This window comes from Salmo trutta, chromosome 1, assembly GCF_901001165.1.
Source record: "Salmo trutta chromosome 1, fSalTru1.1, whole genome shotgun sequence".
NCBI lineage: Eukaryota > Metazoa > Chordata > Actinopteri > Salmoniformes > Salmonidae > Salmo > Salmo trutta.
The window spans coordinates 3,783,260-3,802,899 of record NC_042957.1 but is presented as its reverse complement, the minus strand read 5'-3'; the positions used below and the strand labels follow the sequence as shown (position 1 = coordinate 3,802,899).

Here is a 19,640-nt window from a genome sequence, read left to right as displayed (position 1 = left end):
AATATCAATGTAGCACTAAAAATAACAAGGTAGAATAAAAACACACGAGGAAATATATAAGAAAGAAGAACACAAGAAAGTAAGAAGCTGTATAGAGGGTCAGTTACATACCATACTATATATAGGGACAGTTCCAGGGTCAGTTCCATACCATACTATATATAGGGACAGTTCCAGGGTCAGTTCCAGGGTCAGTTCCATACCATACTATATATAGGGACAGTTCCAGGGTCAGTTACATACCATACTATATATAGGGACAGTTCCAGGGTCAGTTCCATACCATACTATATATAGGGACAGTTCCAGGGTCAGTTCCATACCATACTATATATAGGGACAGTTCCAGGGTCAGTTCCATACCATACTATATATAGGGACAGTTCCAGGGTCAGTTCCATACCATACTATATATAGGGACAGTTCCAGGGACAGTTCCAGGGTCAGTTCCATACCATACTATATATAGGGACAGTTCCAGGGTCAGTTCCAGGGTCAGTTCCAGGGTCAGTTCCATACCATACTATATATAGGGACAGTTCCAGGGTCAGTTCCAGGGTCAGTTCCAGGGTCAGTTCCATACCATACTATATATAGGGACAGTTCCAGGGTCAGTTCCAGGGTCAGTTCCATACCATACTATATATAGGGACAGTTCCAGGGTCAGTTCCAGGGTCAGTTCCAGGGTCAGTTCCATACCATACTATATATAGGGACAGTTCCAGGGTCAGTTCCAGGGTCAGTTCCAGGGTCAGTTCCAGGGTCAGTTCCATACCATACTATATATAGGGACAGTTCCAGGGTCAGTTCCATACCATACTATATATAGGGACAGTTCCAGGGTCAGTTCCAGGGTCAGTTCCATACCATACTATATATAGGGACAGTTCCAGGGTCAGTTCCATACCATACTATATATAGGGACAGTTCCAGGGTCAGTTCCATACCATACTATATATAGGGACAGTTCCAGGGTCAGTTCCAGGGTCAGTTCCATACCATACTATATATAGGGACAGTTCCAGGGTCAGTTCCAGGGTCAGTTCCAGGGTCAGTTCCATACCATACTATATATAGGGACAGTTCCAGGGTCAGTTCCAGGGTCAGTTCCATACCATACTATATATAGGGACAGTTCCAGGGTCAGTTCCATACCATACTATATATAGGGACAGTTCCAGGGTCAGTTCCAGGGTCAGTTCCAGGGTCAGTTCCATACCATACTATATATAGGGACAGTTCCAGGGTCAGTTCCATACCATACTATATATAGGGACAGTTCCAGGGTCAGTTCCATACCATACTATATATAGGGACAGTTCCAGGGTCAGTTCCATACCATACTATATATAGGGACAGTTCCAGGGTCAGTTCCATACCATACTATATATAGGGACAGTTCCAGGGTCAGTTCCATACCATACTATATATAGGGACAGTTCCAGGGTCAGTTCCATACCATACTATATATAGGGACAGTTCCAGGGTCAGTTCCATACCATACTATATATAGGGACAGTTCCAGGGTCAGTTCCATACCATACTATATATAGGGACAGTTCCAGGGTCAGTTCCATACCATACTATATATAGGGACAGTTCCAGGGTCAGTTCCATACCATACTATATATAGGGACAGTTCCAGGGTCAGTTCCATACCATACTATATAGGGAAGTCCAGGGTCAGTTCCATACCATACTATATATAGGGACAGTTCCAGGGTCAGTTCCATACCATACTATATATAGGGACAGTTCCAGGGTCAGTTCCATACCATACTATATATAGGGACAGTTCCAGGGTCAGTAACTATATACAGGGTCAGTTACAGTACCATACTATATATAGGGACAGTTCCAGGGTCAGTTACATACCATACTATATATAGGGACAGTTCCAGGGTCAGTTCCAGGGTCAGTTCCAGGGTCAGTTACATACCATACTATATATAGGGACAGTTCCAGGGACAGTTCCAGGGTCAGTTCCATACCATACTATATATAGGGACAGTTCCAGGGTCAGTTCCAGGGTCAGTTCCATACCATACTATATATAGGGACAGTTCCAGGGTCAGTAGCTATATGCAGGGTCAGTTCCATACCATACTATATATAGGGACAGTTCCAGGGTCAGTTCCAGGGTCAGTTCCAGGGTCAGTTACATACCATACTATATATAGGGACAGTTCCAGGGTCAGTTCCAGGGTCAGTTCCAGGGTCAGTTCCATACCATACTATATATAGGGACAGTTCCAGGGTCAGTAGCTATATACAGGGACAGTTCCAGGGTCAGTTCCATACCATACTATATATAGGGACAGTTCCAGGGTCAGTAGCTATATACAGGGTCAGTTCCAGGGTCAGTAACTATATACAGGGTCAGTTCCATACCATACTATATATAGGGACAGTTCCAGGGTCAGTTCCATACCATACTATATATAGGGACAGTTCCAGGGTCAGTAGCTGTATACAGGGACAGTTCCAGGGTCAGTTACATACCATACTATATATAGGGACAGTTCCAGGGTCAGTAGCTATATACAGGGACAGTTCCAGGGTCAGTTACATACCATACTATATATAGGGACAGTTCCAGGGTCAGTAGCTGTATACAGGGTCAGTTACAGTACCATACTATATACAGGGACAGTTCCTGGGTCAGTAACTATATACAGGGACAGTTCCAGGGTCAGTAGCTGTATACAGGGTCAGTTACAGTACCATACTATATACAGGGACAGCTCCAGGGTCAGTTCCATACCATACTATATATAGGGACAGTTCCAGGGTCAGTAACTATATACAGGGACAGTTCCAGGGTCAGTAGCTGTATAGAGGGTCAGCTCCAGGGTCAGTACCATACTATATATAGGGTCAGTTCCAGGGTCAGTAGCTATATACAGGGTCAGTTCCAGGGTCAGTAGCTATATACAGGGTCAGCTCCAGGGTCAGTAGCTATATACAGGGTCAGTTCCAGGGTCAGTAGCTATATACAGAGACAGTTCCAGGGTCAGTAGCTAAATACAGGGTCAGTTCCAGGGTCACTAGCTATATACAGGGTCAGTATCTATATACAGAGACAGTTCCAGGGTCAGTAGCTATATACAGGGTCAGTTCCAGGGTCAGTAGCTATATACAGGGTCAGTTCCAGGGTCAGTAGCTATACACAGGGTCAGTTCCAGGGTCAGTAGCTATATACAGGGTCAGTTCCAGGGACAGTTCCAGGGTCAGTAGCTATATACAGGGTCAGTTCCAGGGTCAGTAGCTATATACAGGGTCAGTTCCAGGGACAGTTCCAGGGTCAGTAGCTATATACAGGGTCAGTTCCAGGGTCAGTAGCTATATACAGGGTCAGTTCCAGGGTCAGTAGCTATATACAGAGACAGTTCCAGGGTCAGTAGCTATATACAGGGTCAGTAGCTATATACAGGGTCAGTATCTATATACAGAGACAGTTCCAGGGTCAGTAGCTATATACAGGGTCAGTTCCAGGGTCAGTAGCTATACACAGAGACAGTTCCAGGGTCAGTAGCTATACACAGGGTCAGTTCCAGGGTCAGTAGCTATATACAGGGTCAGTTCCAGGGTCAGTAGCTATATACAGAGACAGTTCCAGGGTCAGTAGCTATATACAGGGACAGTTCCAGGGTCAGTAGCTATATACAGGGTCAGTAGCTATATACAGGGTCAGTAGCTATATACAGGGTCAGTAGCTATATACAGAGACAGTTCCAGGGTCAGTAGCTATATACAGGGTCAGTTCCAGGGTCAGTAGCTATATACAGGGTCAGTAGCTATATACAGGGACAGTTCCAGGGTCAGTAGCTATATACAGGGTCAGTAGCTATATACAGGGACAGTTCCAGGGTCAGTAGCTATATACAGGGTCAGTTCCAGGGTCAGTAGCTATATACAGGGTCAGTTCCAGGGTCAGTAGTTATATACAGGGACAGTTCCAGGGTCAGTAGCTATATACAGGGTCAGTAGCTATATACAGGGTCAGTAGCTATATACAGGGTCAGTAGCTATATACAGAGACAGTTCCAGGGTCAGTAGCTATATACAGGGTCAGTTCCAGGGTCAGTAGCTATATACAGGGTCAGTAGCTATATACAGGGACAGTTCCAGGGTCAGTAGCTATATACAGGGTCAGTTCCAGGGTCAGTAGCTATATACAGGGTCAGTTCCAGGGTCAGTAGCTATATACAGGGACAGTTCCAGGGTCAGTAGCTATATACAGGGACAGTTCCAGGGTCAGTAGCTATATACAGGGACAGTTCCAGGGTCAGTAGCTATATACAGGGACAGTTCCAGGGTCAGTAGCTATATACAGGGACAGTTCCAGGGTCAGTAGCTATATACAGGGACAGTTCCAGGGTCAGTAGCTATATACAGGGACAGTTCCAGGGTCAGTTCCAGGGTCAGTAGCTATATACAGGGTCAGTTCCAGGGACAGTTCCAGGGTCAGTAGCTATATACAGGGTCAGTTCCAGGGTCAGTAGCTATATACAGGGTTAGTACCAGTACCATTAACAATGTGCAGGGATACTGGAGTGATGGAGGTAGATATGTATAGGGGGAAGGTGACAGGGATACTGGAGTGATGGAGGTAGATATGTATAGGGGACAGGGATACTGGAGTGATGGAGGTAGATATGTTTGGGGGAAGGGGACAGGGATACTGGAGTGATGGAGGTAGATATGTTTGGGGGAAGGGGACAGGGATACTGGAGTGATGGAGGTAGGGGTAAGGTGACTAGGCATCAGGATATAAGATAAACAGAGGAGCAGCAGTTGGTATAGGAGTGGGTGTGTAGTGTCAGTATAAATGCATGTTATGTGTGAGTGTGCAAAGCTGTCATCATGGAAAAAAGGTTAATTACTTTGAAGAATCTAAAATATATTTAGAGTTAACTTTTTTGGTTACTACATGATTCCATATGTGTTATTTCATAGTTTTGATGTCTTCACTATTATTCTACAATGTAGAAAATAGTTTTTTTTTAAAATGAAGAAAAACCCTTGAATGAGCAGGTGTGTCCAAACTTGACTGTGTGTGTTTTTCTTAATTTTATACAGCGAAGATAATAACAGAGTTATGTGTATTAGTTTCCCACACCTTTATTTCCTACTCCACAACCAGTGCTGTTTTTAAAGCATAACAGTCCAAATACAGTCGACTTATGTCCTACAGAAGTCAGGAGGACTTGAGTGGAGATGTTGAGTTTCACTGTAAGGTCTGAGCTGGTCTGGATAGTATCCTGTGTGGTTCTAGTAGTATTCATCCTCCAGGTTGGGTATGTAAGGGCTTCGGAGGTAGGGTGGCAGATGAGGGGCCATAGGCCTCGCACCATAATCGTCAAATAGGCTGATGTGGTCCTTCACAAGATGAGGGTCAGAAATCAGCTCCAGGTCAGCAGTCTCCTCCCCCCTACCTCTGTTCCTTAGGGGTGCTGCCAGACCTCCACCAATCAGAACCAAGATCAGGAGGAGAGCCATCTAATCACAGGTGCTCATCAGAACCACTATTTTTAAATGGCAACGAAGATTAGTCTGACAGACAAAACTATAAAACCCTAGTGATATAGAATGAGTCTGATAAACACTATAAAACCCTAGTGATATAGAATGAGTCTGACAGACAACACTATAAAACCCTAGTGATATAGAATGAGTCTGATAAACACTATAAAACCCTAGTGATATAGAATGAGTCTGATAAACACTATAAAACCCTAGTGATATAGAATGAGTCTGATAAACACTATAAAACCCTAGGGATATAGAATGAGTCTGATAGACAACACTATAAAACCCTAGTGATATAGAATGAGTCTGACAGACAAAACTATAAAACCCTAGTGATATAGAATGAGTCTGATAAACACTATAAAACCCTAGTGATATAGAATGAGTCTGATAGACAACACTATAAAACCCTAGTGATATAGAATGAGTCTGATAAACACTATAAAACCCTAGTGATATAGAATGAGTCTGATAGACAACACTATAAAACCCTAGTGATATAGAATGAGTCTGATAAACACTATAAAACCCTAGGGATATAGAATGAGTCTGATAGACAACACTATAAAACCCTAGTGATATAGAATGAGTCTGATAGACAACACTATAAAACCCTAGTGATATAGAATGAGTCTGATAAACACTATAAAACCCTAGTGATATAGAATGAGTCTGATAAACACTATAAAACCCTAGTGATATAGAATGAGTCTGATAGACAACACTATAAAACCCTAGTGATATAGAATGAGTCTGATAAACACTATAAAACCCTAGTGATATAGAATGAGTCTGATAAACACTATAAAACCCTAGTGATATAGAATGAGTCTGATAGACAACACTATAAAACCCTAGTGATATAGAATGAGTCTGATAAACACTATAAAACCCTAGTGATATAGAATGAGTCTGATAAACACTATAAAACCCTAGTGATATAGAATGAGTCTGATAAACACTATAAAACCCTAGTGATATAGAATGAGTCTGATAGACAACACTATAAAACCCTAGTGATATAGAATGAGTCTGATAAACACTATAAAACCCTAGTGATATAGAATGAGTCTGATAAACACTATAAAACCCTAGTGATATAGAATGAGTCTGATAGACAACACTATAAAACCCTAGTGATATAGAATGAGTCTGATAAACACTATAAAACCCTAGTGATATAGAATGAGTCTGATAAACACTATAAAACCCTAGTGATATAGAATGAGTCTGATAGACAACACTATAAAACCCTAGTGATATAGAATGAGTCTGATAGACAACACTATAAAACCCTAGTGATATAGAATGAGTCTGATAGACAACACTATAAAACCCTAGTGATATAGAATGAGTCTGATAGACAACACTATAAAACCCTAGTGATATAGAATGAGTGTGATAGACAACACTATAAAAACCTATTGAAAGTGGAAAAACTATAGTCACAAATACCTTTTTTTTATGCCACTTAGCACCTCCCCTCCAAGAGGACCTGTAGTTGTTGTTGGAATACCTTAATCACTCCTGCTACTTAAAAAAACAAACAAACAATTTGCTTGATTGCTTAGCCAGTCGATAAGACAAACTGGAGTCAATGAAAGTATTTGACCTCGTCGCGTTCTATGATGTCATAATGAGGCGTGTCATCACAAACCATTCTCAGGATTAGTGACAGAACATTGGCTACTGTCTGCAGCCAATCGTAGTAAGCCAATGGTAACGCTCCAGTTTACGGACCATTAAAGCCTATGATAATAAGGCTAACATGACAATATCGATATATCTTCTCTAAGATGCTATTTTAATGGACACTCAGTTATATTCCTTCCCATGAACTGACCGAAGATGTCCAACAACATTTTGTTATTGAATATCTCAAAATCGAACCCAAAACATTTATTCAATGCTTCTATGAATTTGAACAAGGCCATCCACCACATGTATTACATGTGAAATGAAACCCTCAGAACAATCAGCTTTCGAAACATTCAGAGGAACACGTCCCATATAATGGTGTGACTGAAGACTCAGAGCAGACACTGAAGTTGTTCTGTGTTCTCACTTACCTATACAGCCATTAGTCAGTACACTCACTTAGCTGATTGAACAGACGCTGGCTGGCTGGCTGGCTGGCTGGCTGGCTGGCTGGCTGGCTGGCTGGCTGGCTGGCTGGCTTGCTGGCTGCATTCTAGGCACTAAGCCAGCAGGTATCAATGATCAGACTTAATAACATTTCATACCCAACAAAGATACAACAGCTCCTCATCCAACACATTAACGTTTTATTAAAAGCTCGAAATGAAACGTGAACAGCCAAATATGATTACTTTTTTTTTTATTTAACTTCCATCGCAAATTTGTATTTTTATTGAATTTTCAGGCTTCAAGTTCTTGGCTGCTATCCAAATTGTTGGTGTTCAAGCATTCTCTCTCTCTCTCTCTCTCTTGTTGTTTTTCTAGTTACTGGGACACGGCGTATGACAGTGATGTAATGGACAACCGAGTGGGACTAAATCTACTATACACTCAGGTGAGGGGGTCGCAGGTCAGAGGTCATGTCTGCTGGCTTTTCTTCCCCCTTCATTTGTGGTAGATGGGTATTTTGAATGATGAAGTATGTCTAAAGATCAGGTTTGTGTTTTTAGGATTTGTGATTTAATCTCCTGTATACCTGAAACTGCTTCCTCTTAGGGCTGTGATGATACCAGTATCGCCGTGTTGTTTCCAGGGGAAAACACGAAGCAGACCAAACTCTTTGTTCCTTTAAAAAATCTGCTGTATGAAAATAAATCCATGTGACTCTGGATGATGTTTGTTTCCAACATGAAGACTGTTTTACTAAAGCAGTTAAATCTGCTTTTTGTTTTGTTCCCTTGCCGCAATACTAACAAGTATCGCGATACTAGTATCGTCCCTACTTCCTTACTGCTATGCCCCAAATGGCACCCTACTGCCTATATAGGGCCCATAGGCCTCTTGTCAAAGGTTGTGCACTATGTAGGGAATAGGGCCCTGGTCTAAAGTAGTGCACTATATAGGGAATAGGGCTCTGGTCTAAAGTAGTGCACTATATAGGGAATAGGGCTCTGGTCTAAAGTAGTGCACTATATAGGGAATAGGGCTCCATTTGGGAAGTGTCTTTCTGTACCCAGATACAGCAGCAACATGGGAGTTTCATCAGATCTGGCTGCTGTCTTGGCTCTGTGTGGGGGCTTAGCTAATGTTATGGGCCAAAGGATGCTATATTTTATTGGAAAGAGAGAATTGGCAAGTGTGTGTGTGCGTGTGTGTGTGTGTGTGTGTGTCATTGACTTGTATATGTGTGTGTGCAGCTGCCAACTGTACGTTTTTGGCGGTGAATTAAACAGTGGAATAGTTAATTTTGGACTTAAACTGAGGAGCAGTAGTATCTATAGCCTCTACGAGGATGGTTTGGAGCAGAAAGATGATCCTTGTCCTTCTCCTCTCTCTAGACGGTGTCGGACATAGATAGAGGCTGGATCCTCGTTAACAAGGACCAGCACAGACAGCTCAAATCACTGCAGGAGAAAGGCTCCAAGAAAGAAGTAAGCAAGACTGTCTCCTAGAACTATATCCCTCTTCTTCTACCAAGCTGGTGTAGAGCGACAGTATTATAGCAGAAGAAGTTAAATGGGAAACTCTCCTGTGTAGTTGTTTATAAAGTGGAGCAATGGCTTACAATCAACTACATAGTAACTTTGTAGGTAGTCGCACAATTTGGTAGTTAACCGATTTTTTTATCTCCAATACTCCCTTTAGGAAGATATTTTGTATTAAAAATCAAGCTATTGTAGAAGACCTTTTGAAAAGGTTGTGGCCAGTGGTGTAGCCATTGTCAGTCTTTCTGCCTGCTCTCTCTCTCTCCAGTTCATTCAGCTAGTTCATGTCTTTCTGCCTGCTCTCTCTCTCTTTCTCCAGTTCATGTCTTTCTGCCTGCTCTCTCTCTCTTTCTCCAGTTCATGTCTTTCTGCCTGCTCTCTCTCTCTTTCTCCAGTTCATGTCTTTCTGCCTGCTCTCTCTCTCTTTCTCCAGTTCATGTCTTTCTGCCTGCTCTCTCTCTCTTTCTCCAGTTCATGTCTTTCTGCCTGCTCTCTCTCTCTTTCTCCAGTTCATGTCTTTCTGCCTGCTCTCTCTCTCTTTCTCCAGTTCATGTCTTTCTGCCTGCTCTCTCTCTCTTTTTCCAGTTCATGTCTTTCTGCCTGCTCTCTCTCTCTTTCTCCAGTTCATGTCTTTCTGCCTGCTCTCTCTCTCTTTCTCCAGTTCATGTCTTTCTGCCTGCTCTCTCTCTCTCTCTCCTGTTCATGTCTTCCTGCCTGCTCTCTCTCTCTCCAGTTCATTCTGCTAAGATTTCTACCTGTTTCTCCAGTTCATTCTGCTAAGATTTCTACCTGTTTCTCCAGTTCATTCTGCTAAGATTTCTACCTGTTTCTCCAGTTCATTCTGCTAAGATTTCTACCTGTTTCTCCAGTTCATTCTGCTAAGATTTCTACCTGTTTCTCCAGTTCATTCTGCTAAGATTTCTACCTGTTTCTCCAGTTCATTCTGCTAAGATTTCTACCTGTTTCTCCAGTTCATTAGGCTAGGTCAGACGCTGAAGTACTTCGGCTACATCAAGTTTGACCCGTGCGTGACAGACTTCCCGGAGAAGGGCTGTCACGTGATCGTCTCTGCAGGCAACAACGAGCTTAACTTCCAGGTCAAGCTGCCCAATGAACAGATGAAGGAGGGGAGCTTCAAGGTCACTCGCATGCGGTGCTGGCGGGTCACGTCTTCTGTAAGTAACCCCCCCCCAAATTAAGTTGCTCTACTCTCTATTTTAAGTGTCATCAACGCTGCATTTGGATTAGGGTGAAGTTGTTCTCTACGGTCAGTTTTACAGGGGAGGGAACAAACTTCATAATTCGGTTGGAATCCATCCAAATTATGGCCGAATTGGTGTTAGCGTGACCTCTCACCTCTCCCCTCTCATTAACACAAGTGTGGTCCTCCCGTTTGTCTCCCCCAGCAGTGTGCCACACACGTGCTTCTATTCCTCTCCTCTGGGTAAACTGCTGAGCTCTCATCAGACCATGTAAACACAACCCCACAGAGCCCCTTTATCTCCCATCCAGACAGCTGTATGCTCATTCTAAGGAATATGGTACAGGAAGCAGGAAGGGACATGTACAGTACCAATGTAGGACGAAAGAGCGGTCATTGCCTGACTACAGTTTAACTGTCTTCTCCACACACCTCTATAAAGCAACTATCTAAAGCACCTCTATAACCTCTCTAAAGCACCTCTATAACATCTATAAAGCACCTCTATAACATCTATAAAGTACCTCTATAACCTCTCTAAAGCACCTCTATAACATCTATAAAGCACCTCTATAACATCTATAAAGCACCTCTATAACATCTATAAAGCACCTCTATAATCTCTATAAAGCACTTCTATAATCTCTATAAAGCACCTCTATAACATCTATAAAGCATCTCTATAATCTCTATAAAGCACCTCTAACATCTATAAAGCACCTCTATAACATCCATAAAGCACCTCTATAACCTCTATAAAGCACCTCTATAAAGCACCTCTATAAAGCACCTCTATAAAGCACCTCTATAACCTCTATAAAGCACCTCTATAACATCTATAAAGTACCTCTATAACCTCTCTAAAGCACCTCTATAACATCTATAAAGCACCTCTATAACATCTATAAAGTACCTCTATAACCTCTCTAAAGCACCTCTATAACATCTATAAAGCACCTCTATAACATCTATAAAGCACCTCTATAATCTCTATAAAGCACTTCTATAATCTCTATAAAGCACCTCTATAACATCTATAAAGCACCTCTATAAAGCACCTCTATAACATCTATAAAGCACCTCTATAAAGCACCTCTAACCTCTATAAAGCACCTCTATAACCTCTATAAAGCACCTCTATAAAGCACCTCTATAACCTCTATAAAGCACCTCTATAACCTCTATAAAGCACCTCTATAAAGCACCTCTATAAAGCACCTCTATAACCTCTATAAAGCACCTCTATAACCTCTATAAAGCACCTCTATAAAGCACCTCTATAACATCTATAAAGCACCTCTATAACCTCTATAAAGCACCTCTATAAAGCACCTCTATAACATCTATAAAGCACCTCTATAACCTCTATAAAGCACCTCTATAAAGCACCTCTATAATCTCTATAAAGCACCTCTATAACATCTATAAAGCACCTCTATAACCTCTATAAAGCACCTCTATAAAGCACCTCTATAACATCTATAAAGCACCTCTATAATCTCTATAAAGCACCTCTATAACATCTATAAAGCACCTCTATAACATCCATAAAGCACCTCTATAACATCTATAAAGCACCTCTATAACATCTATAAAGCACCTCTATAACCTCTATAAAGCACCTCTATAAAGCACCTCTATAAAGCACCTCTATATCCTCTATAAAGCACCTCTAACCTCTATAAAGCGCCTCTATAACATCTATAAAGCACCTCTATAACCTCTATAAAGCACCTATATAACATCTATTAAGCACCTCTATAAAGCACCTCTATAAAGCATTTTCTATAAAGCACCTCTATAACCTATATAAAGCACCTCTATAACATCTATAAAGCGCCTCTATAACATCTATAAAGCACCTATATAACATCTATAACATCTATAAAGCACCTCTAACCTCTAAAGCACCTCTATAACCTATATAAAGCACCTCTATAACATCTATAAAGCACCTCTATAACATCTATAAAGCACCCCTATAACATCTATAAACCACCTCTAACCTCTAAAGCACCTCTATAACATCTATAACATCTATAAAGCACCTCTAACCTCTATAAAGCACCTCTATAACCTCTATAAAGCATCTCTATAACATCTATAAAGCACCTCTATAAAGCACCTCTATAACATCTATAAAGCACCTCTATAACCTCTATAAAGCATCTCTATAATCTCTATTAAGCACCTCTATAAAGCATCTCTATAACATCTATAAAGCACCTCTAACCTCTATAAAGCACCTCTATAACCTCTGAAAGCACCTCTATAAAGCATCTCTATAACATCTATAAAGCACCTCTAACCTCTATAAAGCACCTCTATAACCTCTATAAAGCACCTCTATAACCTCTATAAAGCACCTCTATAACCTCTATAAAGCATCTCTATAACATCTATAAAGCACCTCTATAACCTCTATAAAGCGCCTCTATAAAACGCCTCTATAACCTCTGAAAGCACCTCTATAACGTCTATAAAGCACCTCTATAAAGCACCTCTATAAAGCACCTCTATAAAGCACCTCTATAAAGCACCTCTATAACCTCTATAAAGCGCCTCTATAACCTCTGAAAGCAACGTCAGCACAATAACTTTTCGTAGTTAGATTCATGAAATGGGTTTCCGTGGCTGAGCAGCCGCACACAAACCCTAGCATCTTGGAGTGGTGTAAATACTTTCCCTGGAGTGATGAATCACGCTTCACCAACTGGCAATCCGACGGTCAAATCTGGGTTTGGCGGATGCCAGGAGAACGCTACCTGCCCCAATGCATAGTGCCAACTGTAAAGTTTGGTGGACGAGGAATAATGGTCTGGGGCTGTTTTTCATGGTTCAGGCTAGGCCCCTTAGTTCCAGTGGAGGGAAATCTTAACGCTACATTATACAATGACTTTCTAGACTATTCTGTGCTTCCAACTTTGTGGCATCAGTTTGGGGAAAGCCCTTTCCTGTTTCAGCATGACAATGCCCCTGTGCACAAAGAAAGATCCATACAGAAATAGTTTGTTGAGATTGGTGTGGAAGAACTTGACTGGCCTGCACAGAGCCCTGACCTCAACCCCATCGAACACTTTTTGGGATGAATTGGAACACCGACTGCGAGCCAGGCCTAATCGCCCCCAACACCAGTGCCCGACCTCACTAATGCTCTCGTGGCTGAATGGAATCCAGTTGGTAACGGGGACCATGGTTAGTTTTGTCCCACCCCCCACCACATGGACCAGTAGTTAACTGAACTACTAAACTCCCCCTCAGGGATCCCAGTCATATTTAATGAGTGTGTTCCTCTCCAAACAAACTATTTCCAAACATCCTAATGTATCAGCTGTAAAATAATAGGAGAAGCATCTGAAAAACACATCTCAACTTAGAATAGCATCTCTTGTTCCATCTCGTTACCCAGGGGGCTTGAGGAGGAAGTGGAAACAGACTGTTTCCAGAAGGAGATAAACAGTAGGGTTAGTGAGCTAGCACTATGATGAGAGACGGTGCATATCTGTCGCAAACGACCCAGACTGGAGGGCCCTTTAAGTACAGACTGAACACTATTGGGAGACGAGTCCCTGTCTCCAGGGAAGTGTGTGTGTGTGTGTGTGTGTGTGTGTGTGTGTGTGTGTGTGTGTGTGTGTGTGAGAGAGAGAGAAACATCCTGTGAACAAGGAGTTGATAATGAAAGGGGTTTTGGAGGAGAGGACAAAGCCGGATGCAGTCTGTCTCCCAAATGGCACCCTATTCCCTACATAGTGCACTACTTTTGACCAGAGTGCTATGCTCACAGCCAGGCCGAGGGTTCCATCTGGTTGTCCTTCAATCAGGGAAGCTAAACCCTCTGTCCTTTTTAGCTAACGTTACATTCTCTATAGTGTAGGCATTAACACAGACTGCTTGAGTTGGGATGGTGATGATGGTGGCTTCCAACCATAGTGTGACCCTGTCCCCTTTCCCAACCACAGCAGGTCCCGGTAGTGAAGGGCTCATCCTCTCCGACCCCGGCCCCCTGCTCCTCAGCCCAGTGTGAGGTGAAGTTGGAGCTGGCCTTCGAGTATCTGATGAGCAAAGACCGTCTCCAGTGGGTCACCATCACCAGCCCACAGGTCAGAGGTCAGGGTTTAGAGGTCAATATGGAGTCACCCAAGAGGTAGGAGTTTGACCTCTGCTGCTAATGAATGAAATATCTAGAGGTCGTGTGTGTGTGTGTGTGTGTGTGTGTGTGTGTGTGTGTGTGTGTGTGTGTGTTTTCAGGCAATCATGATGAGCATCTGTCTACAGTCGATGGTTGATGAGCTGATGGTGAAGAAGTCAGGAGGCAGCATCAAGAAGGTGCGTGTTTAGGTCTTTGGTGATGGGACAGATACACCTTAACTAGTCTGCCATGTTCTGACTTCCTGTATTCGTTATGTCTTCTTCAGATGCTAAGGAAACGTCACAATGGCTCCCTACATCGGTCTGAAAGTCAGCAAGCTGTGAAATCCCCCCCTCTACTGGTGAGAACGGGCGACTGCACAGGCCTATGATATATATGCCACTGTGATTATGCCGGAGAACACGTTTAGCCCTTTTGAATGGAAAGATCTTCTACTTGATGTTTCACCTTGTTTGTGACCTTCCTCTCCCCCTGCAGGACTCTCCTGACCCAAACCGAGACCAGATTGTCAAACTCTCAGTGAGTAACGTTTCTGTCTTGATCTCCCAAATGTCAAGTCCACAGAATTACATAGAGAATCACAATTAACAGTACATCATAGGATCTCTATGGTTGAGTCTCTGTTTTAGGTGGCTAGGGGTCGATATGAGTCTCTGTTTTAGAGGTCGATATGAGTTTCTGTTTTAGGTGGCTAGGGGTCGATATGGATCTCTGTTTTAGGTGGCTAGGGGTCGATATGGATCTCTGTTTTGGGTGGCTAGGGGTCGATATGAGTCTGTTTTAGGGGTCGATATGAGTCTCTGTTTTAGGTGGCTAGGGGTCGATATGGATCTCTGTTTTAGGTGGCTAGGGGTCGATATGAGTCTGTTTTAGGGGTCGATATGAATCTCTGTTTTAGGTGGCTAGGGGTCGATATGGATCTCTGTTTTAGGTGGCTAGGGGTCGATATGAGTCTCTGTTTTGGGTGGCTAGGGGTCGATATGAGTCTGTTTTAGAGGTCGATATGAGTTTCTGTTTTAGGTGGCTAGGGGTCGATATGGATCTCTGTTTTAGGGGTCGATATGAACCTCTGTTTTAGGTGGCTAGGGGTCGATATGAGTCTCTGTTTTAGAGGTCGATATGAGTTTCTGTTTTAGGTGGCTAGGGGTCGATATGGATCTCTGTTTTAGGTGGCTAGGGGTCGATATGGATCTCTGTTTTGGGTGGCTAGGGGTCGATATGAGTCTGTTTTAGGGGTCGATATGAGTCTCTGTTTTAGGTGGCTAGGGGTCGATATGGATCTCTGTTTTAGGTGGCTAGGGGTCGATATGAGTCTGTTTTAGGGGTCGATATGAATCTCTGTTTTAGGTGGCTAGGGGTCGATATGGATCTCTGTTTTAGGTGGCTAGGGGTCGATATGAGTCTCTGTTTTGGGTGGCTAGGGGTCGATATGAGTCTGTTTTAGAGGTCGATATGAACCTCTGTTTTAGGTGGCTAGGGGTCGATATGGATCTCTGTTTTAGGGGTCGATATGAACCTCTGTTTTAGGTGGCTAGGGGTCGATATGAGTCTGTTTTAGGTGTCTAGGGGTCGATATGAATCTCTGTTTTAGGTGGCTAAGGGTCGATATGAATCTCTGTTTTAGGGGTCGATATGAATCTCTGTTTTAGGTGGCTAGGGGTCGATATGAGTCTCTGTTTTAGGTGGCTAGGGGTCGATATGAATCTCTGTTTTAGGTGTCTAGGGGTTGATATGAATCTCTGTTTTAGGTGTCTAGGGGTCGATATGAAAATGTGTAAGTGACTGTTGCTCTAAAACGATGTCTCTCTCTCTCTCGCTCACAGACTAAGCTGAGCTCTGTCTCTCTGAGAGGGATCAGTGCCTCCAACTCAGCCAATGACATCAGCGGCAACGATTTCCATGGCAACTATGCCTTCGAGGGGATCGGGGATGATGACCTGTAATATTCACACCCTCCACCTGTCGAGCGCAACCTGCAAAGATTCCAAGCTGAGCCGAGCGGATTGTCTGATTCTGTAAGATTGTAGCCCTTCCTGGGAGTCTGCTGCCTGCCTTTTTAAGATCAGTCTTGTCGTATCAGTTTCACAAAGACTGCCGTCTATCTTATGTGTTTCAGGTACAGAATGACTGACTACCCGCTGCCCTCCTGTTTTACAATCCCCCATATTCAACTTAATAAAATATCAACAACATACAGATAAATTGCAGTCTAATCCACGGGGGTCATGCTGCCCACGGGGGTCATGCTGTGAAACACTAAATTGACGTTGAAATGACTAAAACCAAGTGGAAGCTGTAGGTCCATTATCACTGATACACATCTACAGTCTCTTCACTCTGTCCAGCTAGATAACAGTCATCTATAGTCTCTTCACTCTGTCCAGCTAGATAACAGTCATCTACAGTCTCTTCACTCTGTCCAGCTAGATAACAGTCATCTACAGTCTCTACACTCTGTCCAGCTAGATAACAGTCATCTATAGTCTCTTCAATCTGTCCAGCTAGATAAGTAATCTACAGTCTTTTCACGCTGTCCAGCTAGATAACAGTCATTTATAGTCTCTTCACTCTGTCCAGCTAGATAAGTCATCTACAGTCTCTTCACTCTGTCCAGCTAGATAAGTCATCTACAGTCTCTTCACTCTGACCAGCTAGATAAGTCATCTATAGTCTCTACACTCTGTCCAGCTAGATAAGTCATCTATAATCTGTTCACTCTGACCAGCTAGATAACAGTCATCTACAGTCTCTTCACTCTGACCAGCTAGATAAGTCATCTATAGTCTCTACACTCTGTCCAGCTAGATAAGTCATCTATAGTCTGTTCACTCTGTCCAGCTAGATAACAGTCATCTATAGTCTCTTCACTCTGACCAGCTAGATAAGTCATCTATAGTCTCTACACTCTGTCCAGCTAGATAACAGTCATCTACAGTCTCTTCACTCTGACCAGCTAGATAAGTCATCTATAGTCTCTACACTCTGTCCAGCTAGATAAGTCATCTATAGTCTGTTCACTCTGTCCAGCTAGATAACAGTCATCTATAGTCTCTTCACTCTGTCCAGCTGGATAACAGTCATCTATAGTCTCTTCACTCTGTCCAGCTAGATAAGTAATCTACAGTCTCTTCACTCTGTCCAGCTAGATAAGTAATCTACAGTCTCTTCACTCTGTCCAGCTAGATAAGTAATCTACAGTCTCTTCACTCTGTCCAGCTAGATAAGTAATCTACAGTCTCTTCACTCTGTCCAGCTAGATAACAGTCATCTATAGTCTCTTCACTCTGTCCAGCTGATAACAGTCATCTATAGCCTCTTCACTCTGTCCAGCTTGATAACAGTCATCTATAGTCTCTTCACTCTGTCCAGCTAGATAAGTCATCTACAGTCTCTTCACTCTGTCCAGCTAGATAAGTCATCTACAGTCTCTTCACTCTGTCCAGCTGATAACAGTCATCTATAGCCTCTTCCCTCTGTCCAGCTGGATAACAGTCATCTACAGTCTCTACACTCTGTCCAGCTAGATAAGTAATCTATAGTCTCTTCTCTCTGTCCAGCTAGATAACAGTCATCTATAGCCTCTTCCCTCTGTCCAGCTGGATAACAGTCATCTATAGCCTCTTCCCTCTGTCCAGCTGGATAACAGTCATCTACAGTCTCTTCACTCTGTCCAGCTAGATAAGTAATCTACAGTCTCTTCACTCTGTCCAGCTAGATAACAGTCATCTATAGTCTCTTCACTCTGTCCAGCTAGATAACAGTCATCTATAGTCTCTTCACTCTGTCCAGCTAGATAAATCATCTATAGTCTCTTCACTCTGTCCAGCTAGATAACAGTCATCTATAGTCTCTTCACTCTGTCCAGCTAGATAACAGTCATCTATAGTCTCTTCACTCTGTCCAGCTAGATAAGTCATCTATAGTCTCTACACTCTGTCCAGCTAGATAAGTCATCTATAGTCTCTTCACTCTGTCCAGCTAGATAAGTCATCTATAGTCTCTTCACTCTGTCCAGCTTGATAACAGTCATCTACAGTCTCTTCACTCTGTCCAGCTAGATAAGTCATCTATAGTCTCTTCACTCTGTCCAGCTAGATAACAGTCATCTATACTCTTCACTCTGTCCAGCTAGATAAGTCATCTACAGTCTCTTCACTCTGTCCAGCTAGATAACAGTCATCTATACTCTTCACTCTGTCCAGCTAGATAAGTCATCTATAGTCTCTTCACTCTGTCCAGCTAGATAACAGTCATCTATACTCTTCACTCTGTCCAGCTAGATAAGTCATCTACAGTCTCTTCACTCTGTCCAGCTAGATAAGTCATCTACAGTCTCTTCACTCTGTCCAGCTAGATAAGTCATCTACAGTCTCTTCACTCTGTCCAGCTAGCTGACAGTCATAGAAACGAATGCTAGACAGGGATCATAGTAAATTCCAGAAGCGGTGGATATGGAACTATTGTTTGCCCATTTTGACGGCAAGGAAAATAACACATATTAAGTGCGGCCCTTCGGACCTCAGTGAAGATCGAATCCGGCCCGAGGAGAACCATTTTCCCCCCCCAGTTCAGTTACACTTTACCGACCAGCAAAATAATGTCCTGAAAGTTACGTTTTATATCGTTCCTTTCTGTTCCTTTTTAAACCTCCTGAAATCAACTTTTTCCCCCCTTACATTTAGCTTGACATTAAATGACCAATGGATAGAGCAGGCAAGTTAGAGTATATACATGCATTAGACAGTGTAGGGTGCGACATGCGTCAGAAATTTTACGGGTGAAGAGAGCGCTGGGTATGTTGTTATGACATCATGTGAATTAGACCACTGAATTGTACCTAAGGAAGAGCGGCTTCTATGAAGGAACTTTTCATCTTTGAGTTTGCATAACTAACGTTGGACCAGAGCTAGCCCTTGACCATGACTCAGTTCCATTACATTACACATAATGCCACCTAGAGTTTTTGAGAGCTAGACCAGAGCTAGTTAACAAGCTTGTGTGTGTGCAGAGCGGCACCAGCATTAAAGTAAAAATGTCTTAACTTTTTTGTTAATAAATCCAATGTGAAACGTGATAACTATTATATCCTTACCTAGCATTGAAACAGTTAATCCATTCTAATAAATCTAGTAAC

General features: G+C 42.6%; 1 protein-coding gene across 3 annotated transcripts in view; it reads left to right on the top strand.

Moving 5' to 3' along the window:
- LOC115150232 (sorting nexin-17) overlaps nt 1–16,702 on the top strand; it is a 68,107-nt gene extending 51,405 nt beyond the window's left edge. For 2 of the 3 annotated variants that reach the window (XM_029693354.1, XM_029693436.1), the window contains exons 9-16: nt 7,996–8,065; nt 9,009–9,101; nt 10,127–10,330; nt 14,316–14,456; nt 14,605–14,682; nt 14,772–14,846; nt 14,984–15,025; nt 16,330–16,702. In XM_029693354.1, coding sequence (XP_029549214.1) covers nt 7,996–8,065; nt 9,009–9,101; nt 10,127–10,330; nt 14,316–14,456; nt 14,605–14,682; nt 14,772–14,846; nt 14,984–15,025; nt 16,330–16,449 — 823 coding nt within the window. In that variant the 3' untranslated portion in view covers nt 16,450–16,702. The remainder of the gene's footprint in view (nt 1–7,995; nt 8,066–9,008; nt 9,102–10,126; nt 10,331–14,315; nt 14,457–14,604; nt 14,683–14,771; nt 14,847–14,983; nt 15,026–16,329) is intronic. The other variant, XR_003867096.1, reaches the window with a different exon arrangement.
- Nucleotides 16,703–19,640: the final 2,938 nt, after the last annotated feature.